Here is a 23,906-nt window from a genome sequence, read left to right as displayed (position 1 = left end):
TATAATTCAATATTTGATTAATGCCAGCACTCCACTTCTGGCCAGTGCCAACCATATCATGCAGAACTACCTATAAGCCAGGTTTGAATTATTTCTCTTTGGTACTAGGGAACCTCCATGAGGTCACAGATGTGAGTTGAAGGAAAGGTAAACAGTGCACCAACTTCTCTAAGGGTGAGCTCATGCAATTGACTTGTCCAACCTGAGTCCAAACTTGTATGTGCCACTTCCACTGGACAATGGCATGCTGCTGTGCATGCCTAACCTGCATGGGGCAAGGGAAATGACCCCAGGGAACAGAACTGAGAGCAGCATTTCCAGTTGTCCAGTTTGTATAAAAATACTGGAGGATTAGAGACTTGAAAACAGACAAAAAACATGGGAACTAGAAGCTTCAGGATAGTATGTGAATGGACATCGCAGAATAGGTCGTAAGTGCAAGGGTATCTGTGTCCTGTATGAAAGCTCATCCAAGTCCTCTTCTTCTATAGAGTCTAAGTGGACAGCATAGCCTACACCAGGGGTGGGCAACCTTTTTTGTGAGTGCATGCCAAAACCAGCAAAATCTCTGACTCAAAATTCTTCTGTGTGCCAACCCTAATTTTTTGAGAACATGTTATGCCTACTTGATCTCTCTTAAGGTGTATGTAGGTGAAGAACCTTGAAGAAATAATAAATTCATTCGAGCGACAAAAACATAGTATATGATGATGAGAAATACATTTATTTTTTAATGTATACATGTACACTGATAGTCCGACAGAAAACTTTATGACTCCGTTTTATATTATCCGTGGGACTTTTGCTGCTGCATCACTGATGACAGAGATTTTACATCAGGTTTATATTTAGTGACCTTCAGAGATATGCACAAGCTACTACTTTCATCCATCAGGCTACTCTTATTGCGAGACTTAACAAAATTCATCACTGAGAACAAAGATTCACAAGCGTATGTGGATGAAACCAAAACACTGGTCGGATCTAGGAAGGCAGGGAGAGTTAAGGTAGAGGCATAGAAATTGCTCTTCCCCTCTCTCGTCAATCCATGTCTATGGTCTTTAAGATAACTTGTTATGCCCTGACCAGTTTGGCTCAATGGATAGAGCATCAGCCTGCAGACTGAAAGGTCCCAGGTTTGATTCTGGTCAAGGGCATGTACCTTGGTTGCGGGCACATCTCCAGTAGGGAGTGTGCAGGAGGCAGCTGATCGATGTTTCTAACTCTCTATCCCTCTCCCTTTCTCTCTGTAAAAAATCAATAAAATATATATTTTTTTAAAAAGATAACTTATGTAAAATTATTTATTTATCTAAGACGCACCTACACTGAATTTATCTAAAAAATAAAAAAGTCGATATTAAGAAAAAATTGTAAATGGAAGATTATAAGAGAGGGTTTCTCGTGCCAGCAAAAGTTACTGGTGTGTCATGTTTGGCACGCGTGCCAGGGGTTGCCCACCCCTGGCCTACACTGTCTTGGTTAGTTAGCCTCTTCCCCAGCCACCCCAGTCCTTGCCCAATTATGCTACATTCTGGGAAAATTCCCTCAGCTTCTTTCTGTTTTTCAGTCTTTAGTAGTATCCATTTTGCTACTCAACCATCAATTAAGCATAAGAAATCTCTACTTAAAGGGGTGGAAATGGCTGTGGGGGGGGGGGGGGGTGTCAATTAGGGAAAAAGGAGACATATGTAAAACTTTAAACAATAAAAAAAAATTGTTTTTAAATCTCTACTTTTAATTTCTAAGATCTATCTTTGTTATAGCAACCTGTTGTTGTGATAGATGCAATTCTCTCACCAGTCTCTCAGAGAATATTACTTAAAAAGTTTCTTTTGCTGATTTTAATCCCTAGGGTTCATTCTTGTTTGCTGGATTTGGTGGTGTTAAGCACCCCTCAAATGTTTAATGCTTGGCTGTATGTTTTTTTCATTTATGATTCCCTGTTCCCCTGACAGTGAATTAAGTTCTAATTAGGGTGTCTTTCCCCAGCAGGAGAAAAGTGTACTAAATTTAGGTCCCTGCCCAGTCAGAATTCTTTCTAATGAGGTCTGAGCTCTTGTCTTTAGCCAAAGATCAGTGCCACAATCAGCTGCCCCTTTAATTTTTTTTAAATTCTGATACTCTTAGTGGGTATGACATTATTTCAGGTTCTATTCTGTTTCTCTCTCCAACTCTTACACTTCTACTCTTTCTGCTAAGCCTCAACTCCAAGAGAGGGAATAGGGCTTAGCTGTTTCCAACGCATGCTTTTTTTTTTTTTTTAATATATATTTTTGTTGATTTCAGAGAGGAAGGGAGAGGGAGAGAGAGATAGAAACATCAATGATGAGAGAGAATCATTGATTGGCTGCCTCCTGCACGCCGCATACTGGGGATCGAGCCCACAACCCAGGCATGTGCCCTTGACTGGAATTGAAGCCAGGACCCTTGAGTCTGCAGGCTGACGCTCTATCCACTGAGCCAAACCAGCCAGGGCTCCAACTCATTCTTTACATGGCTTCCCCATGATCTTCTACTCAAGGATTTGTCCTAAATTATCTCTCGAATTATTCATATGTCTTTAGTTTTCTCCTGTCCTGATCTGGGATATGGGTTTTCTTGTCCTTGTTTCTCTAACAACTTAATCCAATTAGTTTTCTATCTTTTAAAAAGTTCCTCCACATTTGTTCATTAATGGCACCCTTCAGGGTGGCATACTTCAGGATTTACTCTTCTAATAAACTATATGAACTGTTTTATGCACATAATAAAGTATAGATTCTAATACAATAAACACCTATGTGCCTACCTCCGAGGTTGAGAAAGAATATATCACAAGTAGCATCTGAGTGTTCTGTGTATGCCTCCCTGATCTCATTTGCCTCCCTTCTCCAGACTTAAAGGGATTTGGGACAGGCAGAGAAGTAGATGGACATGATCAGTTTACTATATTTAAAGCCAATCACCACTGAATTAAAAATTTCAAAACCAAGATAGAAAAGTGTTTGAGAGGGCAGTTATATCTTGATTACTCATTGCTGTAAATCCTAGTCCTCTACTGTCTTAAGGTGTATATGATGCATAGCCAACATGTTGCTTCCATGCATGCAAATTATAATAACAATTTTAAACTCTTAGGTGGCTAAGTTCTGTCTCTACTTCTAGCAAATCTCAAACTTAAGATCATCGCTAATTTTTCTACTTCTCTTGGTAAGTGTTCAAAAAAAAGATCATCAACATTTTTCTATAATAATAGAGATCTTTAATGCATCATCTCAGACAATGTTTATTATTCAGAGCTAAAGTTAAATGTTCTCTTTGAAGTCAACTTATTGTATAATATTAAAACATTACCTCTAGCAATAAAGTTTTCAAAATAAGGCAGGTGTTGAAATGCATGGGAGCTTTGATGCTACAGATAAAGGATTAGGCTCCATGTTCATTAATTTAAGAAATGAATTTTTATGGTCTCAAAAAAGCATTATGAGACCTACTGGTACACTGTATACAGAAATTCCAGTCTACTGTAGTAAGGATATGAACGCATATGCATCATCCTCGGTAGAATATAACAGAAGACTTCAGGTGAGGGCATGTTTTAGGAATGCAGCCTTGAGGAATGCCCAGTTCCTCACAGCAAAAACACCTGGCTGGTAATGACAGCATTCTACCTGACCAAGATGAGATCCTGACAAGTCAAGAAAAGCCCTTTAAATGGGGCTTATCTTTTTACCTCCAACCACATTACCTTGAAATTCTAGCACTGTTCAACTGTATGGTTGCAAAAACTTTTTTTATGCCACCAGCATCTTTTTCCTACAATGTCCACAAATTGTATGTTAGTAACTGGGTATCTTCAAACTCTATAATGATAACCAGCCTAGGTCTAGGAAGGACTCACCTGGCCTTACGCCAATATGATCCAATATGTAATTGTAGTTAGTACACAGCTCTTTCACCCTGCCCAGCACCAGTCTCTTCACCTTAATTTTCCTATGGGAAACTTCCTTTGTTTACTCTAGGCCCGTGGTCGGCAAACTGCGGCTCTTTGGCCCCTTGAGTATGGCTCTTTCTAAGCCTTAGGAGTACCCTAATTAAGTTAATAGCAATGTACCTACCTATATAGTTTAAGTTTAAAAAATTTGGCTCTCAAAAGAAATTTCAATCATTGTACTGCTGATGTTTGGCTCTGCTGACTGAGTTTGCCGACCACTGCTCTAGGCTGTCTTAGTGGGACTGTCAAAGTCCCTGAAGCCATGGGGCAGGCGCATGATCCCAAGTTGGGAAAAGAGACTGGTAGGAATTTGATTTATGAGCACAGGCCAAAGACAGAAAATACAGAAGCTGAGATATTTTGATGGCAGGGCTCTGTAAGAATTGTCTCTTAGTTTCTATAATCTAGATGCCTAAGGTTATCTGGTTTTTATTCTTAGGGCTGTTGGTCCAGCTTTTTCCTAGATTTTCTGAGCTGTCCTCTGCCCTGCTGATAAATGTTGTTTCACTTAGGATCGCTCTAGTGAGTTCCTACTGTTTGCCATCAAAGAAGCTTACCTGACCCATTCATTAATGTCACTGTAAGCTGTTCCTTTCAATTGGAAAGCTATGGCCTTTAACACCTTAGCCCCAAGTTAACTTCAAATTTACTTTAATCCCCCAAAATGGTGCAGTATTTTTATGAGTGAATACACTTCTGCCAACACAGTAGTGACCAAAAACACTTTAGTAAACTGGCTTTAGTCTCCACATTTTCAAACTTACTCTAAGTAAAAAATAAACATTAAACACACAGAAGAATGGTCTTTACAACTTTAGTATATACAAATAAGAATGACAAATTTAAAGTAAAATACTTGTTCTAAAAAGAGAAATCCTACCAGACTGAAAACACTTTGGCCAATTCCTAGACACAGTCACACAAAACTACCTCCTGAGGAAAACTGACCAGCGAGACAGTTAAGTCTCTGCTTTCAACTATAAAGAATTAAATCTAAAATGCATTCACTCTTTCATCTTCTAATAAGAGATAATGTACTCTCAGAAACAGCATAAGCATTGTTTATGGTAATGTAGCTCCTAAATGAAAATATGGGCTGAGTTACAGTTCACTTAGTAACCAAGCTGAGAAACCTTTGAAAATTACCCCTAGATCAAAGTATTTACATAAGTTCAAGTCTTTCTCTTAAAAGGTAGCACAGATCCTTAACCTTTAAAAAGAACGTTTAAATTAAACCTTTGTCAGAACCAGTCAAAACTTTCTGAAATGTTACTTAAATATCAAATTTCTCTTCACAGACGCTATGTCCATTTTCTTCATAATCTTCTCTTGTTACCACCATATCTTCAAAATCATCATTCTCTGATATCAATTTTCCTCCTTCCCAGGCATAAGTAATAGGGCTAAAAATAAAGGTAACAGAAATGAATCCAGATGATCTTATAAAACTAAAAGGCAAAAACATTAATTAGTCACTAAAATGTAGCAGAAAGTCATTTAAAGTATAAAAATAATCATAAACTTCATAGGACTAAAGCAAACTCAGAAAGAAAGGATCTTTATCAACATTACAAATAGTTATTCTTTTGATTTTTTTTCCCTGTGCCCTGAATCTATCTATAATAATAAAAGTGTAATATGCTAATTAGACTAGACAGCCGAAAGACCTTCCAGACAAAGCCGTGGCTGTGAGGGCCGAGCCCCTTGCATGTATTTCGTGCATCAGGTCTCTAGTTCTAATAATAAAAAAGAATACAAGCAAAAGATTAAAAATGCATAAAATGAAAAACACTGTCATAACTGAGTCTAACTTCTGTACTAGTATGCAGCAAAGATATGTCATCACACAGCAATATAGTTATTATAAGGCCCATTTTATAAGTCTGGAAAATAAGGGCCAGAGAGATTAAGTCTGGAACTAGATTTAACTGGAACTGTTATCACACAGTCTGTGCTTTTGCTGCTATACTCTGTTGCCTCTAATAAATGAAACATTTAGAAAACATAGTGCAAGATAAAGAGTTACATGGTAGGACATGGACAGGAAGTAAAACTAAAGCATGTTAAACATTTAGTTTGGCTTTATTTACAAGCAAGGTTATATATTTTGTGTCATAATGCAATTCTATTTCTACTGTTCCACTATCCCCAATTCAATTTTAAATCTAAAAAATGAGAAAGAAAAAAGTTAATGTTTTCCTTATTGTACTTATTGCCATTTCTTTTTTTAAAAATATATTTTATTCATTTTTTACAGATAGGAAGGGAGAGGGATAGAGAGTTAGAAACATCGATGAGAAACATCAATCAGCTGCCTCCTGCACACCTCCTACTGGGGATGTGCCCGCAACCAAGGTACATGCCCTTGACCTGAATTGAACCTGGGACCCTTCAGTCCACAGGCCGACACTCTATCCACAGAGCCAAACTGGCTAGGACCTTATTGCATTTCTTAATCTTGGGGGGAGAGGAATACACACACACACACACACACACACACACACACACACACGAGTAGGTGTGCAATAAAGATTTGATGAATAAAGAATAAAACTACTTCTGTGCATCCCTTAGCCTGTAATGTGTACACAACTTAAATTTAAAATGCAGGATAAGACCTGGCCGGTTTGGTTCAGCAGATATAGCCTGCGGACTGAAGGGTCCTGGGTTCGATTCTGGTCAAGGACACATGCCCAGGTTGCAGGCTTAATCCCCAATAGGGGGCATGCAGGAGACAGCCAATCAATGATTCTCTCTCATTGATGTTCCTCTCTCTCTCTACCTCTCCCTTCCTCTCTGAAATCAATAAGAATATATAAAATAAACAAAATGCAGGATAAAACTTGGCCAGTGTGGCTCAGTTGATTGGAGCATTGTCCCATATACCAAAAGGTTTTGGGTTCAATTCCCGGTCAGGGCTCATAACTACATGGTGAGTTCAATCCCTGGGCAGGTCACGTATGAAAGGCAATCAAGTGGTGTTCTCTCTCACATCAATGTTTCTCTCTCTCTCATTCCCCCTCTAAGATCAATATGCATACTCTAGGGAGAGGATTAAAACAAACAAATAAAATCCAGTACGCTTCATACTCTAAAAAGAGTATATAAATATCAATGATGATAAAAATCATTTCAATATCTAATGGTAGTTTATTCTTCTACCTGATAGCTATGAAGTAAGTAATCAGATGAGGGCCTGCTATAGGTTTTGAAAATTTCTACTTTAGCTTTAAAACAAAACTCTAAAATTAAGTCAGGTATGTGGGGTCTCTGCCACTTAAAACTTGGGAGGGAGCAATTATTAGACGTATATTTTGTAAGAGCTCCTGCCTCAAGGTGAAGAGAACTGGGTTTTGATTTGGTCACTGCTATCAAATCGCCGTAAAGCCTTTGCCAACTTATGAGTCCTTGCTTCTTTATTTACAAAGTAAGAACATTGGACAGGATGATGTGTAAGCCTTCCTTAGAGCTCTAAAATTCTGCCTTAATTTTTTTACCAATAAAGTAGAAATGATATCTGCTTTTTCTCACAAAACAGGGTAGGGGAATATATATAAAACAGTTTTGAATTTAACAAAAACTAATCACATTTAAAAGTTAATTTAAAATATTTTAAATTATCTTAAAACATTCCAAAACAACTTATGAATGGACATAACTTATCTCAATGGGTAAATTCTTAAATTTCTATACTTAATAGAAACTCTCAGGAAATGACACACCTCAGATAACTCAAACAGATAATAACCTAATTGCTTTGCCTATGAAAACTCTTAGGAAAGAAGACTGACTTACTACAGGGAAGTGATCTCATATTAACCAAGTGCCCATCATGTTCTAATCAGTATGGTGGGCACTTAACATACTACATAAGACTGAAACTACTAAAATGGAAGGTTTGTCACTTCAATTGTTGTTGTTGTTGTTAATCCTCACCTGAGGATATGTTTTTCACTGTTTTTCTCAGAGAGCATGGAAGAAAGGGGGTGGGGAGAGGGCGAGGGAGAAGGAGAGAGGGGAGGGAGAGAGAGAAAGAGAGAAACATATTGATTGGTTGCCTCTCAAATGAGCTCCAACCGGTAGGGGGCCGGGGGGGAGTGAACCCGCAACCCAGGTACGTCCCTTTGACCAGGAATTGAACCCGAGACCCCTCAGTGTGCGGGCCAATGCTCTAACCACTGCACCAGCCAGGGCTATCACTTCAATTTTTGAGTAAAGGAAAATGAGGATCCCAAAGGTGAAATAAACCTGCCAACAAGGAAGAACCAGGTTTTAAACTCAAGTCTGCTTTATCCAGTCCACTTGATCTACAGTCTGCCATGTTTTGTGTCTATATGAGCCAACACTTACTTTTCAGGCAGCACAACAGAAACATCATAATCTGTTGGAGTGAGACATCGAACTTCTGAGTAAACCCGATCCCTAAATCCTGGGAAAAGGGAATTTCCTCCTGTCAAAACAATGTTCCTAAAAAAATGCGGCTGCATTTCTGTAAAAGAAAAAAAGGGAGAATGGAGAGAAAAAAGACATTAGAAAATCTGTTTACCTATCTTTATGGAATAAAAAGGATGAGGGCTTAGGTAAAAGCAATTGGGGATTATAGGTACTGGTTGGGAAACCATATAATATTTTTATAACCATATAAGTTATAATTTCTGAGATTTTATAATGATATTACAGATAAATAGATATATTAAACAGAAATATGACCTCTAGATATTGAACAAAGACTAAGGTAAGGGATTGAACTATGGGCTACTTACTATAAGCTAAACATTATATATATATCAGTAACATTCTACTAGCAGACATTTGATAATTATAATTGTTCTTCCCTAAAATGGAAGGGATCTTTGTGTAGGTTGAGACTGAGCTAGTGAAAGATGAAAAGGAGGTCCTTCATGACATTTTAACTTCATGCTATCTCACTGAGACAGATATTTAAGTATGTGCAATACTTAATAGTGAAAAATACTCATAATCTATAATAATATTTAAAGAAAGGATTTTGTTTCGCACTCATTAAAGTTATAGGATGGCAAACATTAAGTGCCATATGGTCAGCCAGTATTAAAAGCCTATGCAGCACCCCAGGGAAATTTATCAAGAATTACAATACTGAACCCTTGCCAGTTTGGCTCAGTGGATAGAGCGTCAGCCTGCGGACTGAATGGTCCCAGGTTTGATTCCGGTGAGGGGCACATGCCCTGGTTGCGGGCTCGATCCCCAGTGGAAGGTGTGCAGGAGGCAGGCCATCGATGATTCTCTCTCATCATGGATGTTTCTATCTCTCTCTCCCCCTCCCTTCCTCTCTGAAATCAATAAAAATATATATATACTTTTAAATTACAATACTGAGTACCGGCGCAAAACAAGGAATGAGTATATATTGACACCGAGTCTCCTGGCATGACATTAAAGGAGTATAGTATAAAATGTTGCATACCTCATGACTGTAACTTTATATGAAGTATGAAATTAATATGAAATATTAATATGAAAATAGTTATTAATATGAAAATACATTAAGGTGTTGGAATTACTGACTTTCTTTTTCATTTTTCCTTTTTTTAATATATCAGAAGGATAGGATGTTGCATATACTAGGTTTTCTCCAATGCCTAGTGTTCCTTATGAACTAGGAAGACATTTTCAAGATATAAAAGTACTTTAACACTCGAGAATATTAGTTAAATCATGCTTCTGGAGAACCCAGACTTCACTCCGAAGTATCATACTTCAATCTCATTAAAATTATATCAATCCAAATATAACAGAAAGAATAAACCAATCCTACCAACAGCTGAAAACTATTCATTAAGGTGCTAAGTTATAAAGTCATGTTCTGTGCAAAGGTGGGTTAAATTAAAACTTTTTCTACAGTAAATATGATAATTTAATACTCCTGGAGAATTTCTTCAACTTTAAGTGTACAATAATGACTTTTTCCCATATGAGATGTATAATCTGGGACCAATAAAGAATTATTCAAGTATGTTATTGGATCTGGAAATCTCTACAAATAAAAGACTTGCTATTTCCTAAAATTATTTAGAAGGAACAGATGACTTCTCGAGTTCACATAAGGTTTTGTAAAAATATCATTACTACTCAGTATTTTAACTATGTACCTTCAGGTAAGTTCTGAATTGAATAGACAATAGCTTCTGGAATTCCCATTTCTTGAATTCCTATATCAGAAGGATTAAAGAGTATTTCTGGTACAGCAAATCTTTCATTGGCCAGACGAAGAATTTGTTCCCCAGATTTATATTTTCCACTTAGCACCATCTCTTCCCTTGGCTTAAAGTAAAAGATAAAATGTTTACCACATTATCTAGATCACACGACGAATAACATTTAGTAATATGTAATACTAATATATTAACATGTTCTTGGAAGTTTCCGGTTCTCAAAAGTTAGTAGTTTTCTCTCCTGTTGCCTAAACTACACAAAAAAATAGTGACCCTAACATAGCTATTACCCCAAAGATAATCTGGCTTTATTCCACACATTTTAAAACAGAAAGAAAGGAACAGATGAGGGGAAACTTCATAAAGTACTTATAATAGTAGACTGACTGCCATTTCCAGAGAACATACTCTCAACAGAAAACACTTATTGTCTTATGTTTCTTCCGTTATCTACTTTCACTCCACTATTGCTTCTTGAACACTGTGGTTCATTCTATTAGGATATTCCCTTTCCCTTGTGCAAAAAGCCTACATCTTTACATTTATTATTTATTCAATCTCCATTTAAAAAATCTGTTTTCAAATGACTTAAGCAAATATATGGGCATTACCACTGACATTCTCGTTATTTTCTTTGAGCTGTGTTCCTGAGGGACTAGGAAAAAAAAAAAAACCTCCTTCTACAACATTCTACATCATTAAAATAATATTCCCTCTCAATTTTACTAAGAATCATCAGCTTTTCTAAATTCAGTTATAGACATTCACTTCATTTGACTCATATATGCAATTTGCCTCCCATAATAGAGTATATCCTAATCCTTTATATAAATATAAAAATACTTAAAATATATAAAAAGAAATACCAATAATTCAGTCCTGGGTCAACTGTATCAATATTCACAATAGGCAAATAACCAATTTCTGTTTATCTCCAGATCTGTCATTCAGCTGACAGTTCTTTTTCTAAATAACTTTAGTGAGACACTTATTAATCATTTATGCACTTGTGCCTGGAAAAATGGCCACCAGGAAGGCAGCCAATCAACATTTCTGTTAAGACTCCACTAATCCCAGCTGGATGCTTTTCAAATCTGACTGAGGTGGTCACTTGAAGAAATATAATGAGGATTTTTCAAATTACCTTACAAAAGCCCTTTTTAATTGTACTAAAGTCAGGCAAAACATAGTCTATCATTACTGTATTTTCTTCTCCTTTCAACCTGGAAAACAAAATAGAGACTTATGAAATATTTTAACTATGTATAACATTCCCAAGAATCAACTTCCCAATTCTTAGATTACCATTATACATACTTGGCAATATCCATATCTCTATAAAAATCCTGAGACACATAGCATACATCTTCTTTCACTTGATTAATCACGTGTGTTTCATCCATAACATGTAACTGCCTAAAAAGAAATAAAAATTTTAAATGGAAAAGAGCCCCAGCTGGTATGGCTCAGTTGGTTGAGCAATGTCCTGTGCACCGAAAGGTCATCGGTTCGGTTCCATCCCTGATCAGGGCACATGCCAGGGGGGTGAGCTAGAACCCCAGGGGGAGAGGTGCAGGAAGCAGCCAATAGATGTTCTCTTTCTCTCTCTCCCTTTCTCTCTCAAAAACATTTTTTTAAAAATATATTTTATTGATTTTTTACAAAGAGGAAGGGAGATAGAGAGTTAGAAACATCGATCAGCTGCCTCTTGCACATCTCCTACTGGGGATGTGCCCGAAACCCAGGTACATGCCCTTGACCGGAATCGAACCTGGGACCTTTCAGTCCGCAGGCCGACGCTCTATCCACTGAGCCAAACCAGTTTCGGCAAAAAAAAAATATTTAAAAAATGACATGGAAAAGATTTAAATATAACTTATAATGATCATTTAAAATATTTTTTTCTGGAATTAAATTTTCAGGTAACTAATTTTTTAAAATCGTAAATTCTTGAATGTGTAAAATATTTGTAACTTTATGAAATATTTATTTCCATTATTATTATTTTTTATTTAAAACTTGTATTGTTGACACTTGCAGATGTCCCCCATTTTCCCCTCCTTTGCCCACCTCCACCCAGCCCCATCCTATTTCCATTATTCATTTTATCTCCACATTATCCCTCCAAAGGCAAATGTAAGTCCAGTTTAAAGAAGGAAACTGAAAACATGTTAAGGGGTAAGGTTTACCCAATTAAAGAGCAAACTTTTTCCTCCAACCGTTCTGAATAGAATCTTGCTTTTAACTCTTTGCACTTTCTTTTCTGATTACAAAAGTATTGTGAGTCAGCACACAGTACCTGGCATGTAGTGGATCCTTAATAAATATTTGATGAGTAAATAAAAAAAACCCCACAGGTTTAATGTATAAAGATTTGTAAAAAACAAGAATATAAGGTTACTTCCTTTGAATATTTTTCTGTGTACATAGATTATATACATGTTTACTTTTTTTTTTTTTTTTTTTTTTTTTTTTTTTTTTTTAAATATATTTTATTGATTTTTTACAGAGAGGAAGGGAGAGAGAGAGAGAGAGTTAGAAACATCGATGAGAGAGAAACATCGACCAGCTGCCTCCTGCACATCTCCCACTGGGGATGTGCCCACAACCCAGGTACATGCCCTTGACCGGAATCGAACCTGGGACCCTTCAGTCCGCAGGCCGACGCTCTATCCACTGAGCCAAACCGGTTTCGGCTACATGTTTACTTTTTATGTTTTAGATTAAACATTATCTCATGAACATTTTCTTATGCTATTACATACTCTTCAAAAATTATTTCTTACTGCCCTAAAATATTCAGTCAGAGGGATCTGTTAAAATGTATTTGTCAATGTTCCTAATGTTGGAAGTTTAGATCAGGGAGGAAAGATACCTGTGTGTTTATAAACATGGACTTGGGAGCCAGAGACTTAGGTTTAATCCCAAATTAGTAGCCAAGTTACTTTATCTTTTTGGGACTACAACTCTTCAACTCTAAAAAGGTAATATCGCCAATTTAACATAGCTGTAAGTTTATCATTCTAATCATATATATAAAGTGTTTAGCATAGTCCCTGTACTCAATAAATAATTTTTGCTTCTGTCCCAGCCAGTTTGACTCAGTGGGTATAGTGTCAGCCAGCGGACTGAAGGGTCCCAGGTTTGATTCCAGTCCCAGTAGAAGATGTGCAGGAGGCAGCCAACCAATAATTCTCTCTCATCATTGATGTTTTTATCTCTTGCTCCCTCTCCCTTCCCCTCTGAAATCAATAAAAATATGTTTTAAAAATAATTATTATTATTATTGCTTCTATCTTTTTGCTTTTGTTTTAACAACATAGTCATTACACCATATTCACCTTCTCCAAGATGCACAAATGTACCAATGAAAAGAAAAAAAATGCTAATTAAACTTTGACAATTCTAAGGTACCAATGATTGGAAGATTCATCTCAATTTCAAAGTTAAAATGTAAAAAAAAATACAACTCAGGAGTAATGAAATATAGTACTTTTATCTGTATCTCTGATTATTATGATTATTTATTCATACTCTAAAATGCAGAATATAAAATACTTAGTCTCTTGGTATACTGCCAAATTATTTACCAGAAAAGTTATTTCAAGTTGTGCTCCGATCAGCAGCAAATAAAGAGTGCCCATATCACAAATCTACATCATCTTTTGAAAAAGTTCCATAAATGTGAATTGTTAAATGGTATTTTAATGTGCATTTTCTCTACCAAGAAGTGCCATGAGGAAGAGGAGTTCTTGTCTATTTTGTTAACTAATGTATCCCCAGCTCCTCAACAAATAACTGAGAAGGATTTGAATTAAATCTTTCATTTCTACAGGAGTTTAACATTTTTTTATGTCTGAGAATTATCCATATATATCCTTTGCATGTAACTCTCTAGTGATCACCTATCTGTGCCACTGACTATTTGTTTTCTGAGAATTACCTAACTAAGGGTAGCTTTCGTATGGGTTAGTAAGCGCCCATAGTTAATAAAGAAAATACTACTGTCATATTTGTTTCAGTTTTATGTTTATCTTAGTTTTATTGTTTTTTTAAGTATATTTTTATTGACTTCAGAGAGGAAGAGATAGAAACATCAATGATGAGAGACAATCATTGTTCGGCTGCCTCCCGCAGGCCCCACACTGGGGATCGAGCCCACAAGGCAGCATGTGCCCTGACCAGGAATTGAACTGTGACCTCCTGGTTCATAGGTCGATGATCAACCACTCAGCCACGCCAGCCAGTCTCCTTATACACTTTTTAAATTTGTTTTACAATGCACATGTATAACATTTATCATTTTAAAATATTAATATATTAAATTCTGTAGAATTTGGGAATGTCTTTTTTAGTGGACATTACCATTTTAAATGCTAGAAAGCTTTTCGATTTAAACATCGTTATTATTTATATATGTGATATAGCTTTTTAAGCACTAATCATATAGAAATGCCACCTGATGTTACAACTACAGGTAAAGAATAATTTTAAGTTGCTTGGAAAACTTCATTGCCAGCATCCCATCCTCCCAAAGAATAAAAGTTGAGTATTACCTATAAGATATGATCTCCTTTAGATGATTGGTTAGAAGTTTCCCTCCTACATTTATCCTAAAAAGGGAGAATGGAAATTTGGATCAGTTTAATACACATTTTTCAGTTTTATTTCTAAAAAAAAAACATAAAAATGAAATGCAACTCACCGAATAATTGCTTCTTTTTTCTTTTTACTTCTACAATAAGGAACTATATGTGTAAAGGAGTACCCACTATCAACAATGATACAGCATAATTCGGAGGGGTTATCTCGGAAATACCTATGTGCACTGAGAGCCCCAGCTATTAAAAAAAAAAAGGTAGAGAGAAAAAGAAACATTATAATTATTTTAAAGCAATAAAGAAAGGTAGAAACTAAGGCAAAGACAAATGTTTTCTTTTGTTTATAAGAAAATGTTAATTTATTACTATATTCATAACTCTGTCAAAAGTTCCTTATAGTGTTTAAACTTTCAAATACCACTTTTTTGTGGTAAATATAAATTTGGGATCAATTTTTAAAGGTCAATTTTCATTTCACAGCTTATATTATTTTGACAACAGATAATTTTACTGAGCATTCATTACATGTTGGACACTATACTAAACCCCATTGAGTATGTGTGCTTTAAATCTCACAACAATCCCGTTTTACAGAAACTGCAGCACACAGAAGTTAAATAATGGCCCAGAGTCATACAATTAGAACCAACCAGAGCCAGGATTCAAACCTACACAGTGTGACTTTAAAGCAGCTTCTCAACCTTGAAAATATTGACATTTTGGGCTAGATAATTCCTTGCTGTTAGGGCTGTCCTGTGCATTGTAAGATGTTCAGCAGCATCTGTGTCCTCTACCCACTAGATGCTAGTAGCATTTTCCCAGTTGTGACAACCAAAAATGTCTCCAGACACTGCCAAAAGTCCCCTGAGGAGCAAAATCACCTTTGTTGAGAACACTGTTCTAGAGATTCTGCTCTTAACCAGAATTCTGCTCTTAGTCCTAGAGGCCCGGTGCATGGATTTGTGCACAAGGGGGAGGGGAGGATGTCCCTCAGCCTGGCTTGCACCCTCTTGCAATCCGGGATCCCTCAGAGGATGTAGCAGTGCGCCAAGCAGCAGGCGGCCAGGGCGGAGCCTGAGCCGGGGCGGATGCTGCACTGCTTGTGCTTATCCAGGCCGGCTGCACCTGCCGCTGCCACTGCTTGGTAGCATTACCACGCAGTTGGGAGAGGCTCCTATTGCTGCAACTGAGCTCACCAGCTGTGAGCCCAGCTCCCTATGGAAGAGCACTGACCACCAGGGGATAGCTCCTGCATTGAGTGTCTGCCCCCTGGTGGTCAATGCACATCATAGCGACTGGTCGACTGGTCATTCCCATCGTTCGGTCATAACAGTTGCTAAGGCTTTTAGCCTTACACACACACACACACACACACACTAGAGGCCTGGTGCACGAATTCTTGCATGGGTGGGGTCCCTCAGGGGTAGCCTGCAGGGATCAGGCCGAAATCGTAGAACAATGCGGCCTGCTTCTCCTGCCTGTCACTCCCATTCATCCCGGCCCCCGCTGCGCCTGCCATGGGCTCACGCCCAGTCAGTCCCAATCAGGAGAGGCTGGCGCCGCCACAGCAGCACTCGCCAGCCATGAATCCTGCGTCTAGCACCCAACCTGAGGGGGGCTTGGGGGCACCAGGAAGTGGTGGGACACCCTTGCCAGCCCGTGATCCAGATCCATCCCACTGATGTTTGCACTGGTTGTTGGGAGCCATCTGGCGGCCACTTTTACATTGTTTCTTCCTTGTAGAGCGCCTAGGGAGGGGAAGTGGCCGAGGTGCCTGAGGCTGACTTCCAGGAGGCCAGCGGCGCTGTCAGGATTGTGCCTGGCCCGTTCTCTGGAGATTAGACCTGCAGGACTACTGAGGGAGTGAGTGGCTGCCACCGGGCTGCTGGGCCGCCAGGACTGGTTGGTCAGTTGAGCAGCGCTCCCGCTATGGGAGCACACTGACCACCAGGGGGCAGCTCCTGCGTTGAGCGTCTGACCCCTGGTGGTCAGTGCACATCATAGCAACTGGTCGACCCGTCATTCGGTCGTTTAGGCTTTTATATATATAGATTGTTCCTTTATACAGACTTTAATTCTGAAAGCTAAATATCTTAGTACGTTCATTGTACAGCCATGTAATGTAATTCTAACCTTTAATAAATTTACTCCTGGATGATATTGATAGATCCTATGTTGGCAGTCTGACTATTAACATTTTTTCAATCAATTATAATAGCAAGCATATCTGTAACAGAAAAGATAACTACCTCAGAAATAATAATATTTCAGAGATTAGACATATGTGGCTAGTAACTTCATTAGGGTGAAATATTATATGAGTAAAAAGATAAAATGAGAGAAGTCTGACTAACTAATCTCTAAGGGTCCATCTAGTTTTTAAATTCCATGTTTTATTTCTTTCAAATCTAAAAGAATATTCTTGGATTTTTAAAAAATATATTTTATTGATTTTTTTTACAGAGAGGAAGGGAGAGGGATAGAGAATTAGAAACATCGATGAGAGAGAAACATTGATCAGCTGCCTCCTGCACACCCGCCACAGGAGATGTGCTCGCAACCAAGGTACATACCTTTGACCAGAACTGAACCCAGGACCCTTCAGTCTGCAGGCCGACGCTCTATCCACTGAGCCAAACCAGCCAGAGCATATTCTTGGATTTTAACACTTGGATTGCGGGAAACAAGTTAAGTCGGCTCGCGTGAATTGCGCGTACTCCGCGGGAGCCGTCTTAACTCCGTTCATATAGATTTGCGGTGGAGTGCGGGAAACGTGTAAACTCGGGCCGATTGTAACTGCGTATTACCAAATATCTGTTTGTTTGCCGTTCACAAAGATACCTACCTGCGTATGCGAACCGCCATCTTATATTTTGGCGGGAAATTCACCCGACACCGTAGTGTTAAGTGTTCATTTACCCTATTCATATCCATATTCACATAACTCAATTCCAACCAAAACATTAACTCACCATTTACTCTTAATACTGCTTGGAACTGGTATTCTTCAAATAGGATCTCATTCATTGATTCTTGAATAGAAGTAAAGTTAAAATATGGTTCTGTGATAATAATATTAGTATCTAAAAAATCAACCTAAAAGAGAAAAAAAAAACCAAAAGTTTCATAACTTTGTGTTATAATTATAAACATATTTCACATATATAATCAGACTTACTTTAAACTCACAATAATCTTAGGAGACAGGTCTTATTATACCCAGTTAACAGGTGAGTAAACCGAGGCATCTGAGAGAGTTGAATAAATTACCAAGGTTCATATAACTAGTTAGTGACCTAGGTTTTGAACATAGGAAGTCTGGTAACAGAATTTTAACTATTATTCAATTTTAGCTGTCTTAATAGTAGCATTAACAAAATGGTACTATCGGAGAAACCAAGATGGCGGCATAGGTAAACACCGGAGTTTGCTGCCTCGGACAACCACTTCAAAAATACAACTAAAAGACGGAACGGACATCACCCAGAACCACAGGAAGGCTGGCTGAGGAGAGACTCTTCAACTAGAAGGAAAAACAACAGCATTATGAGGCTTAGAGGAGGCGCAGTGTGGAAAATTTAAAGGTACGGTGGTGCGGCGGTGCACGCGCAAAGCGGGCTGGTGGCTGAGGGCACGGTTGTCATTTTCAATCAGGAGTGAGTCTCAGACTCTGGGCTACAGATCCGGGCGAGTCTCTAGGGACCCAGACTCAAACGGGAGAAGCGGGACTGTCTGGCTACGGTCCCTCCAAGGTTTGCAGCGGTTGTGGGGACAGAGAGGCAGAGCCCCTGGAGACGGACTGAGAGCAGCCATAGCTGCTCCCTCCCCCAGCCCTGTTGAGCCCACCCCACCCAAGCCCTGCGCAGAGCCATTTGCCGATCGCCTCAGGCAAAGGCTGGACTAGCGCCTCCCCAGAGGACTGAAGTTTTCCACACAGCTGATTCCTACAGCCAGTCGGCCTGGTGGTCAAATCCCTCTAGTGTTAACTACAACAATTAAGGCTTGGCTAGAACAAGACTGCGCACAAAGACCACAAGGGGGTGCACCAAGAAAGCATAAAAGATGCGGAGACAAAAAAACATGACAGAAATGGAGGATATGGAGCTAAGAATCGCAATTTTGAGGGCTTGCTATAAACTTGAGCAGAGCCTCACGAAAACTAATGAGACCCTCGATGCTACGATAAAGAAACTAGAAATTAAGCATACACGGACTGAAATAAAGAATATTATACCCAATAGCAGACCAGAGGAGCACAAGAATCAAACCAAAGATTCGACAAAAAACACCCAACTGGAAAAGCAAAATGAAAAAAGAATCCGAAAGTGTGAAGATAGTGTAAGAAGCCTCTGGGACAGTTTCAAGCGTACCAACATCAGAATAATAGGGGTGCCAGAAGATGAAAGACAGCAAGATATTGAAAACCTATTTGAAGAAATAATGGCAGAAAACTTCCCCCACCTGGTGAAAGAAATGGACTTACAGGTCCAAGAAGCGCAGAGAACCCCAAACAAAAGGAATCCAAAGAGGACCACACCAAGACACATCATAATTAAAATGCCAAGAGCAAATGGCAAAGAGAGAATCTTAAAAGCAGCAAGAGAAAGAGACTCAATTACCTACAAGGGAATACCCATACGACTGTCAGCTGATTTCTCAACAGAAACTTTGCAGGCCAAAAGGGAATGGCAAGAAATATTCAAAGTGCTGAATACCAAGAACCTACAACCAAGATTACTTTATCCAGCAAAGCTATCATTCAGAATTGAAGGTCAGATAAAGAGCTTCACAGACAAGGAAAAGCTAAAGGAGTTCATCACCACTAAACCAGTATTATACGAAATACTGAAAGGTATCCTTTAAGAAGAGGAAGAAGAAAAAGGTAAAGATACAAATTGTGAACAACAAACATGCATCTATCAACAAGTGAATCTAAGAATCAAGTGAATAAATAATCTGATGTACAGAATGAACTGGTGATTATAATGAATCAGGGACATAGAAAGGGAATGGACTGACTATTCTTCGGGGGGGAAAGGGAATGGGAGATTCGGGAAGAGACTGGACAAAAATCGTGCACCTATGGATGAGGACAGTGGGTGGGGAGTGAGGGCGGAGGGTGGGGTGGGAACTGGAAGGAGGGGAGTTATGGGGGGGGGGAAGAGGAACAAATGTAATCTGAACAATAAAAATTTAATAAAAAATAAAATAAATAAATAAATAAATAAATAAAATGGTACTATCAAATTGTTTAAATATAATTATGCAAAAGTAATGAATAACTATAAGCATTGGGGCTACTGTTATTTTGCTTTTAAATGTTAAGAGGCGAGAAGCTTGAGGATATTTAATATGTACATAATTCTCTATTACCCATTCTTAAGTAGCATTAACATTTGAACATTTTTCTGTATACTTAAAATCACACTATAGACATTACAAGCACAAACTTCTCATATTGTAATATTCACACATTCAAATATTTAGGCAAAAATATTTTATTGTGAAAATAAAAATAAGATACTGAATTGGTCTAATAATAGTAGAAATCTGAAGTAAACTTTTAATCTTGAGTTTCATACAGACTATCTCTTATCAACCTCATATTTCACTTCAATACAGAAATTCTGTTCACTTGCACTTACTTATTATTTAGAAAATCAAAGCCACGCACAGAATATTAAGTGACTTAAACACATATCTGAAGCATATTCAAAAGTTTATAAACCTTAAAATATAAACACTAATTTTTCATTTGAATTAAGACTTGGAAATAAATCTGAATACATACTCCAGTTTGTTACCTGATACATTTCTTTTCCAAAAAGGTAATCCCAAACTTGTCTTTGAACATCCCAATTCACCAAGTAACCCTAAAAAAATTTTAAATAAATTTAATCATCAAAAATATTTGAACCATCAAAAAAAAAAATATTTGAATAATTTAAAAAAGTCAGATTAATATATTCTAAATTGCTGATTTCTATCTCTTTATGGTTACCTTCACCAGTCTAATGATGTTTGAATTTCAAACTAATTATGTTTCTCTCCTTTTAAAAGTTCAAAAAACTACAAATTAACACTAACCAAAGTGTCAAGGGTTCAAAAGATGTAACAATAAGTACGGATGCTTCTCTGTGCTTTTCTTTAATGTGTTCATCTCATTTAGCTTTAACACAAACAAGTAAAATTCAGTACCCATACCCACATTCAGTAACTAAATTATGGTTGGTTATTTATTCATTTATTTTTATTTTTTTTTATTTTGGGGAAAGAGACATGAGAGAGGGAAAAGGAAACAGTGATTTGCTGTTCCATTTATTTATGCATTCATTGGTTGATTCTTGCATGTGCCCTCACCGGGGATCAAACCTACCACATTGGCATATTGAGACAATACTGACAAACTGAGCTACCCAGCCAGGGCATGGTCATTTATTTTATTTTTATTTTGTTAATCCTCACCCCAGGATATTTTTTCCATTGATTTTTAGAGAGTGCAAGGGAGGGCGGGGGAGAGTGAGAGAGAAACATTGATTAGTTTCCTCCTGCACACGCCTCAACTGGGGTGGGGGACAGAATCTGAAATCCAGGTACACGCTCTTGACTGAGAATCGAACCCGAGACCCTTCAATGTGAGGGCCGATGCTGTAACCACTTAGACGCACCAGCCAGGGCGGTCATTTATTTTAATAGGACCCTTTAATTTCAAGTTTTGGTTTTAATAAGATCTTATTTAAAACTTAGCCCTGGCCGGTGTAGCCCAGTTGGTTGGGCAACAGCCAGTGCACACACACAGACACAGACACACACACACACACACACACAAAAAGGTTGCCAGTCCATTCCTGGTCATGGCACATGGTTACAGGCTCAATCCCCAGTAGGGGGCGTGCAGAAGGCAGCAGATCAGGTTTTGCTCTCACATTGAAGTTTCTTTCCCTCTCCCTTCCTCTCTTTCTAAAAAAATCAATAAAAACATTTTTTTAAAAGAAAATTTAAATGGCACTTTTTATTTTTATTTTTGTAAAAGAACACTTACTAAGTAAATTACAAAGGTAGAAAAAGTAATTCCTAGAAGTAATGGCTTAGGAAACAAGTTATGGAAGTAAAGGAAGGGCCCTCGGAGCTTGGAAGTGAGGAAGCTAATGGTAACATGCCTGGGCCAGAAACAGGAAGGGGACGGGGAAGGGGACAGGGAAGGGGACGGACAGGGAAGGGGAAGGCCTGGGCATGCCCCAGGAGGGAGAGCACCTACATGACGTTTTTTAGAAATCTAAAAATATTTCCATACATTTTCTTAAATGTACATTTTAAATCTTAGATATACATTTAAAGTTACCTTTAAATGTGGGTCTATAATGCTAGAAATGGCATATAATTGAATTACCTTCTGAAAAGGAAGGATGTAGAAGAGTCCAGAAGGGTCCTTTATTTCTTCTATCTGGTTAGCAGTAAAAGTTTTAAGACGTGCTGTTTTTGACCTGAACTGACAGTTAGGAATAACCCTATAAACAAAGAATCAAATAATATAATTATTCCCTAAATACGTAGTTTATATAAATACTTTTACTTAACCACCACCCTGCATGCCAGAAAAATATCCAAAACCAGTGTTTCTCATTGTCTTCACATAATAAAAAGTGCCTTTTTCCCCCCCAAAGGGCTCTAGTACATACCAGGTTAGGTACTGGACCCTTTTTCTTTCTCAAATACTCCTCAAGAGACCCTTACAGGTGGGTATTGGTCCTACCACCACACAGATAACAGGAGACCTAGGTAAAGTTCCTGGTCTTTCTGGCTTTAATTGATACATTTTTAATAAAATTCTGGTAAAAGGTTTACAAGTTCAAAATTCTGGCCATAAAATCAAGTTACCATAAAGTCAAAATTTTCCATCAGTAAGATGCTTTGGGTACAGAAGTAGGAAGTGGTACTTTTAAATGTGGTTGTGTCCACCATGAGCGTACAACCTGTTTAGGAAGACAAACTAGGTCCATTATCAGTACAGGTCTTTCTCTATGTTTAAATACATGATTTTTTAAAGCTGCATCGTAATCAATCGTATGGTTGTATTACAATTTTAATATATCTGGTATTCTTGATTATTTAGCATCCTTCCTTAATTTTTGCTACCGCACACAGTGGCTATAAATAATTCAGAGCATCCTGTATTTTACGCTTCTCAAGCACCTCTAATTGATTCCTTAGGTAACTGGTAACAGAACTGCTGAGTCAGAGAATAAAAACAATGATACACAGGTCTAAACGTTTTCCAGAAGACTAACAATTTACATTCCTGAGCAGTTCAATTGTCCTCTTTCAAAAGAAAACGGAGAGGAAAAGAAAAACACACCCTTCTGTGAATGACAGAAGAAAAGCGTGTCTTCAAATCTGTTTATTCTTTATGCCAACACATATATTGGATAAATGCTAAGGCAGTATTTGTTTAATTGACTCTGTAATGGAGCAGGTCAGCCAATGAGCACTTCGAAGGGCTTAGACACAAGCTTTCGAATTCTCCAGCTACTAAGACCGTGGTTTTTACATTTTGGGGAGGTCATAAAACCCTCTGAGGATCTGAAGAAAGCTACAATCGCGTCTCCAAGAAAACGCATTTGCCCCCCTCCCCCCCCCCACCCTACCCCCATCCCCCGACTCCTGCAGAGTTGTGTATACGGACCCCACCCTCGCTCCCCCAATTAGGAACCGCTTCTCTGGAACCCTTTTTTACAGAGCAATTTCCGGCTACAAAACAAAACACACGTCCCACTTCCGGGGCCGCACAGCCCAAAATTAAAATCTAAGTTCCAGTTCAAAGCTTCCCAACCACCTAGCTCCCATGAGAGCATCCCTGGGGCTCAGCTTAAGGCCGCGCGGGGACGGGGGCCCTACACTGACGTCCCAAAGGTGAAGCGCAGTATGTGAACTACCAGGCGTAAGTGCCTTGTTCCTCAACACTTACGAGACATTCTCATGGCTGTAACCGATTTTGGCGTTGTAGGCTCCGTTATCCAACACTAACGTCGTCATTTTAGCACGAAACACAATGCCTTTTCTTTCTCTTTCCAACCCTTCTCACATTTTCTTCCGGCACTTTACGGCTCGCATGGGTGGAGCTTAAGGGAGCGCTTC

At 38.3% G+C, this 23,906-nt stretch overlaps 1 protein-coding gene across 1 annotated transcript; it reads right to left on the bottom strand.

The window, feature by feature from the left end:
* Positions 1 to 4,684: 4,684 nt before the first annotated feature.
* Positions 4,685 to 23,864, bottom strand: ACTR6 (actin related protein 6). The gene is made up of 11 exons (XM_070410893.1): positions 23,737 to 23,864; positions 22,162 to 22,279; positions 20,576 to 20,644; positions 17,744 to 17,867; positions 14,876 to 15,011; positions 14,727 to 14,783; positions 11,488 to 11,586; positions 11,315 to 11,393; positions 10,108 to 10,279; positions 8,327 to 8,465; positions 4,685 to 5,379 (listed from the first exon to the last, which is right to left on the bottom strand). The coding sequence occupies exons 1-11, from the start codon at positions 23,802 to 23,804 to the stop codon at positions 5,250 to 5,252; spliced, it is 1,191 nt and encodes a 396-aa protein (XP_070266994.1). The 5' UTR covers positions 23,805 to 23,864; the 3' UTR covers positions 4,685 to 5,249.
* Positions 23,865 to 23,906: the final 42 nt, after the last annotated feature.

Source organism: Myotis yumanensis, unplaced genomic scaffold, assembly GCF_028538775.1.
Source record: "Myotis yumanensis isolate MYYU_CA2020_CCGP unplaced genomic scaffold, mMyoYum1.0.hap1 SCAF_3, whole genome shotgun sequence".
Lineage (NCBI taxonomy): Eukaryota > Metazoa > Chordata > Mammalia > Chiroptera > Vespertilionidae > Myotis > Myotis yumanensis.
Note: the sequence above shows the minus strand (reverse complement) of the source record. Positions and strands in the feature narration are given on the sequence as shown.

Coding starts and splice junctions, on each gene's coding strand:
- ACTR6 (XM_070410893.1), bottom strand. CDS start 23,804: ATGACGACGTTAGTGTTGGATAACGGAGCCTACAACGCCAAAATCGGT. Junction 14,784..14,875: donor AAAAAAGAAGCAATTATTCG/GTGAGTTGCATT, acceptor CTCCCTTTTTAG/GATAAATGTAGGAGGGAAAC. Junction 8,466..10,107: donor AATTCAGAACTTACCTGAAG/GTACATAGTTAA, acceptor TTTCTTTTACAG/AAATGCAGCCGCATTTTTTT.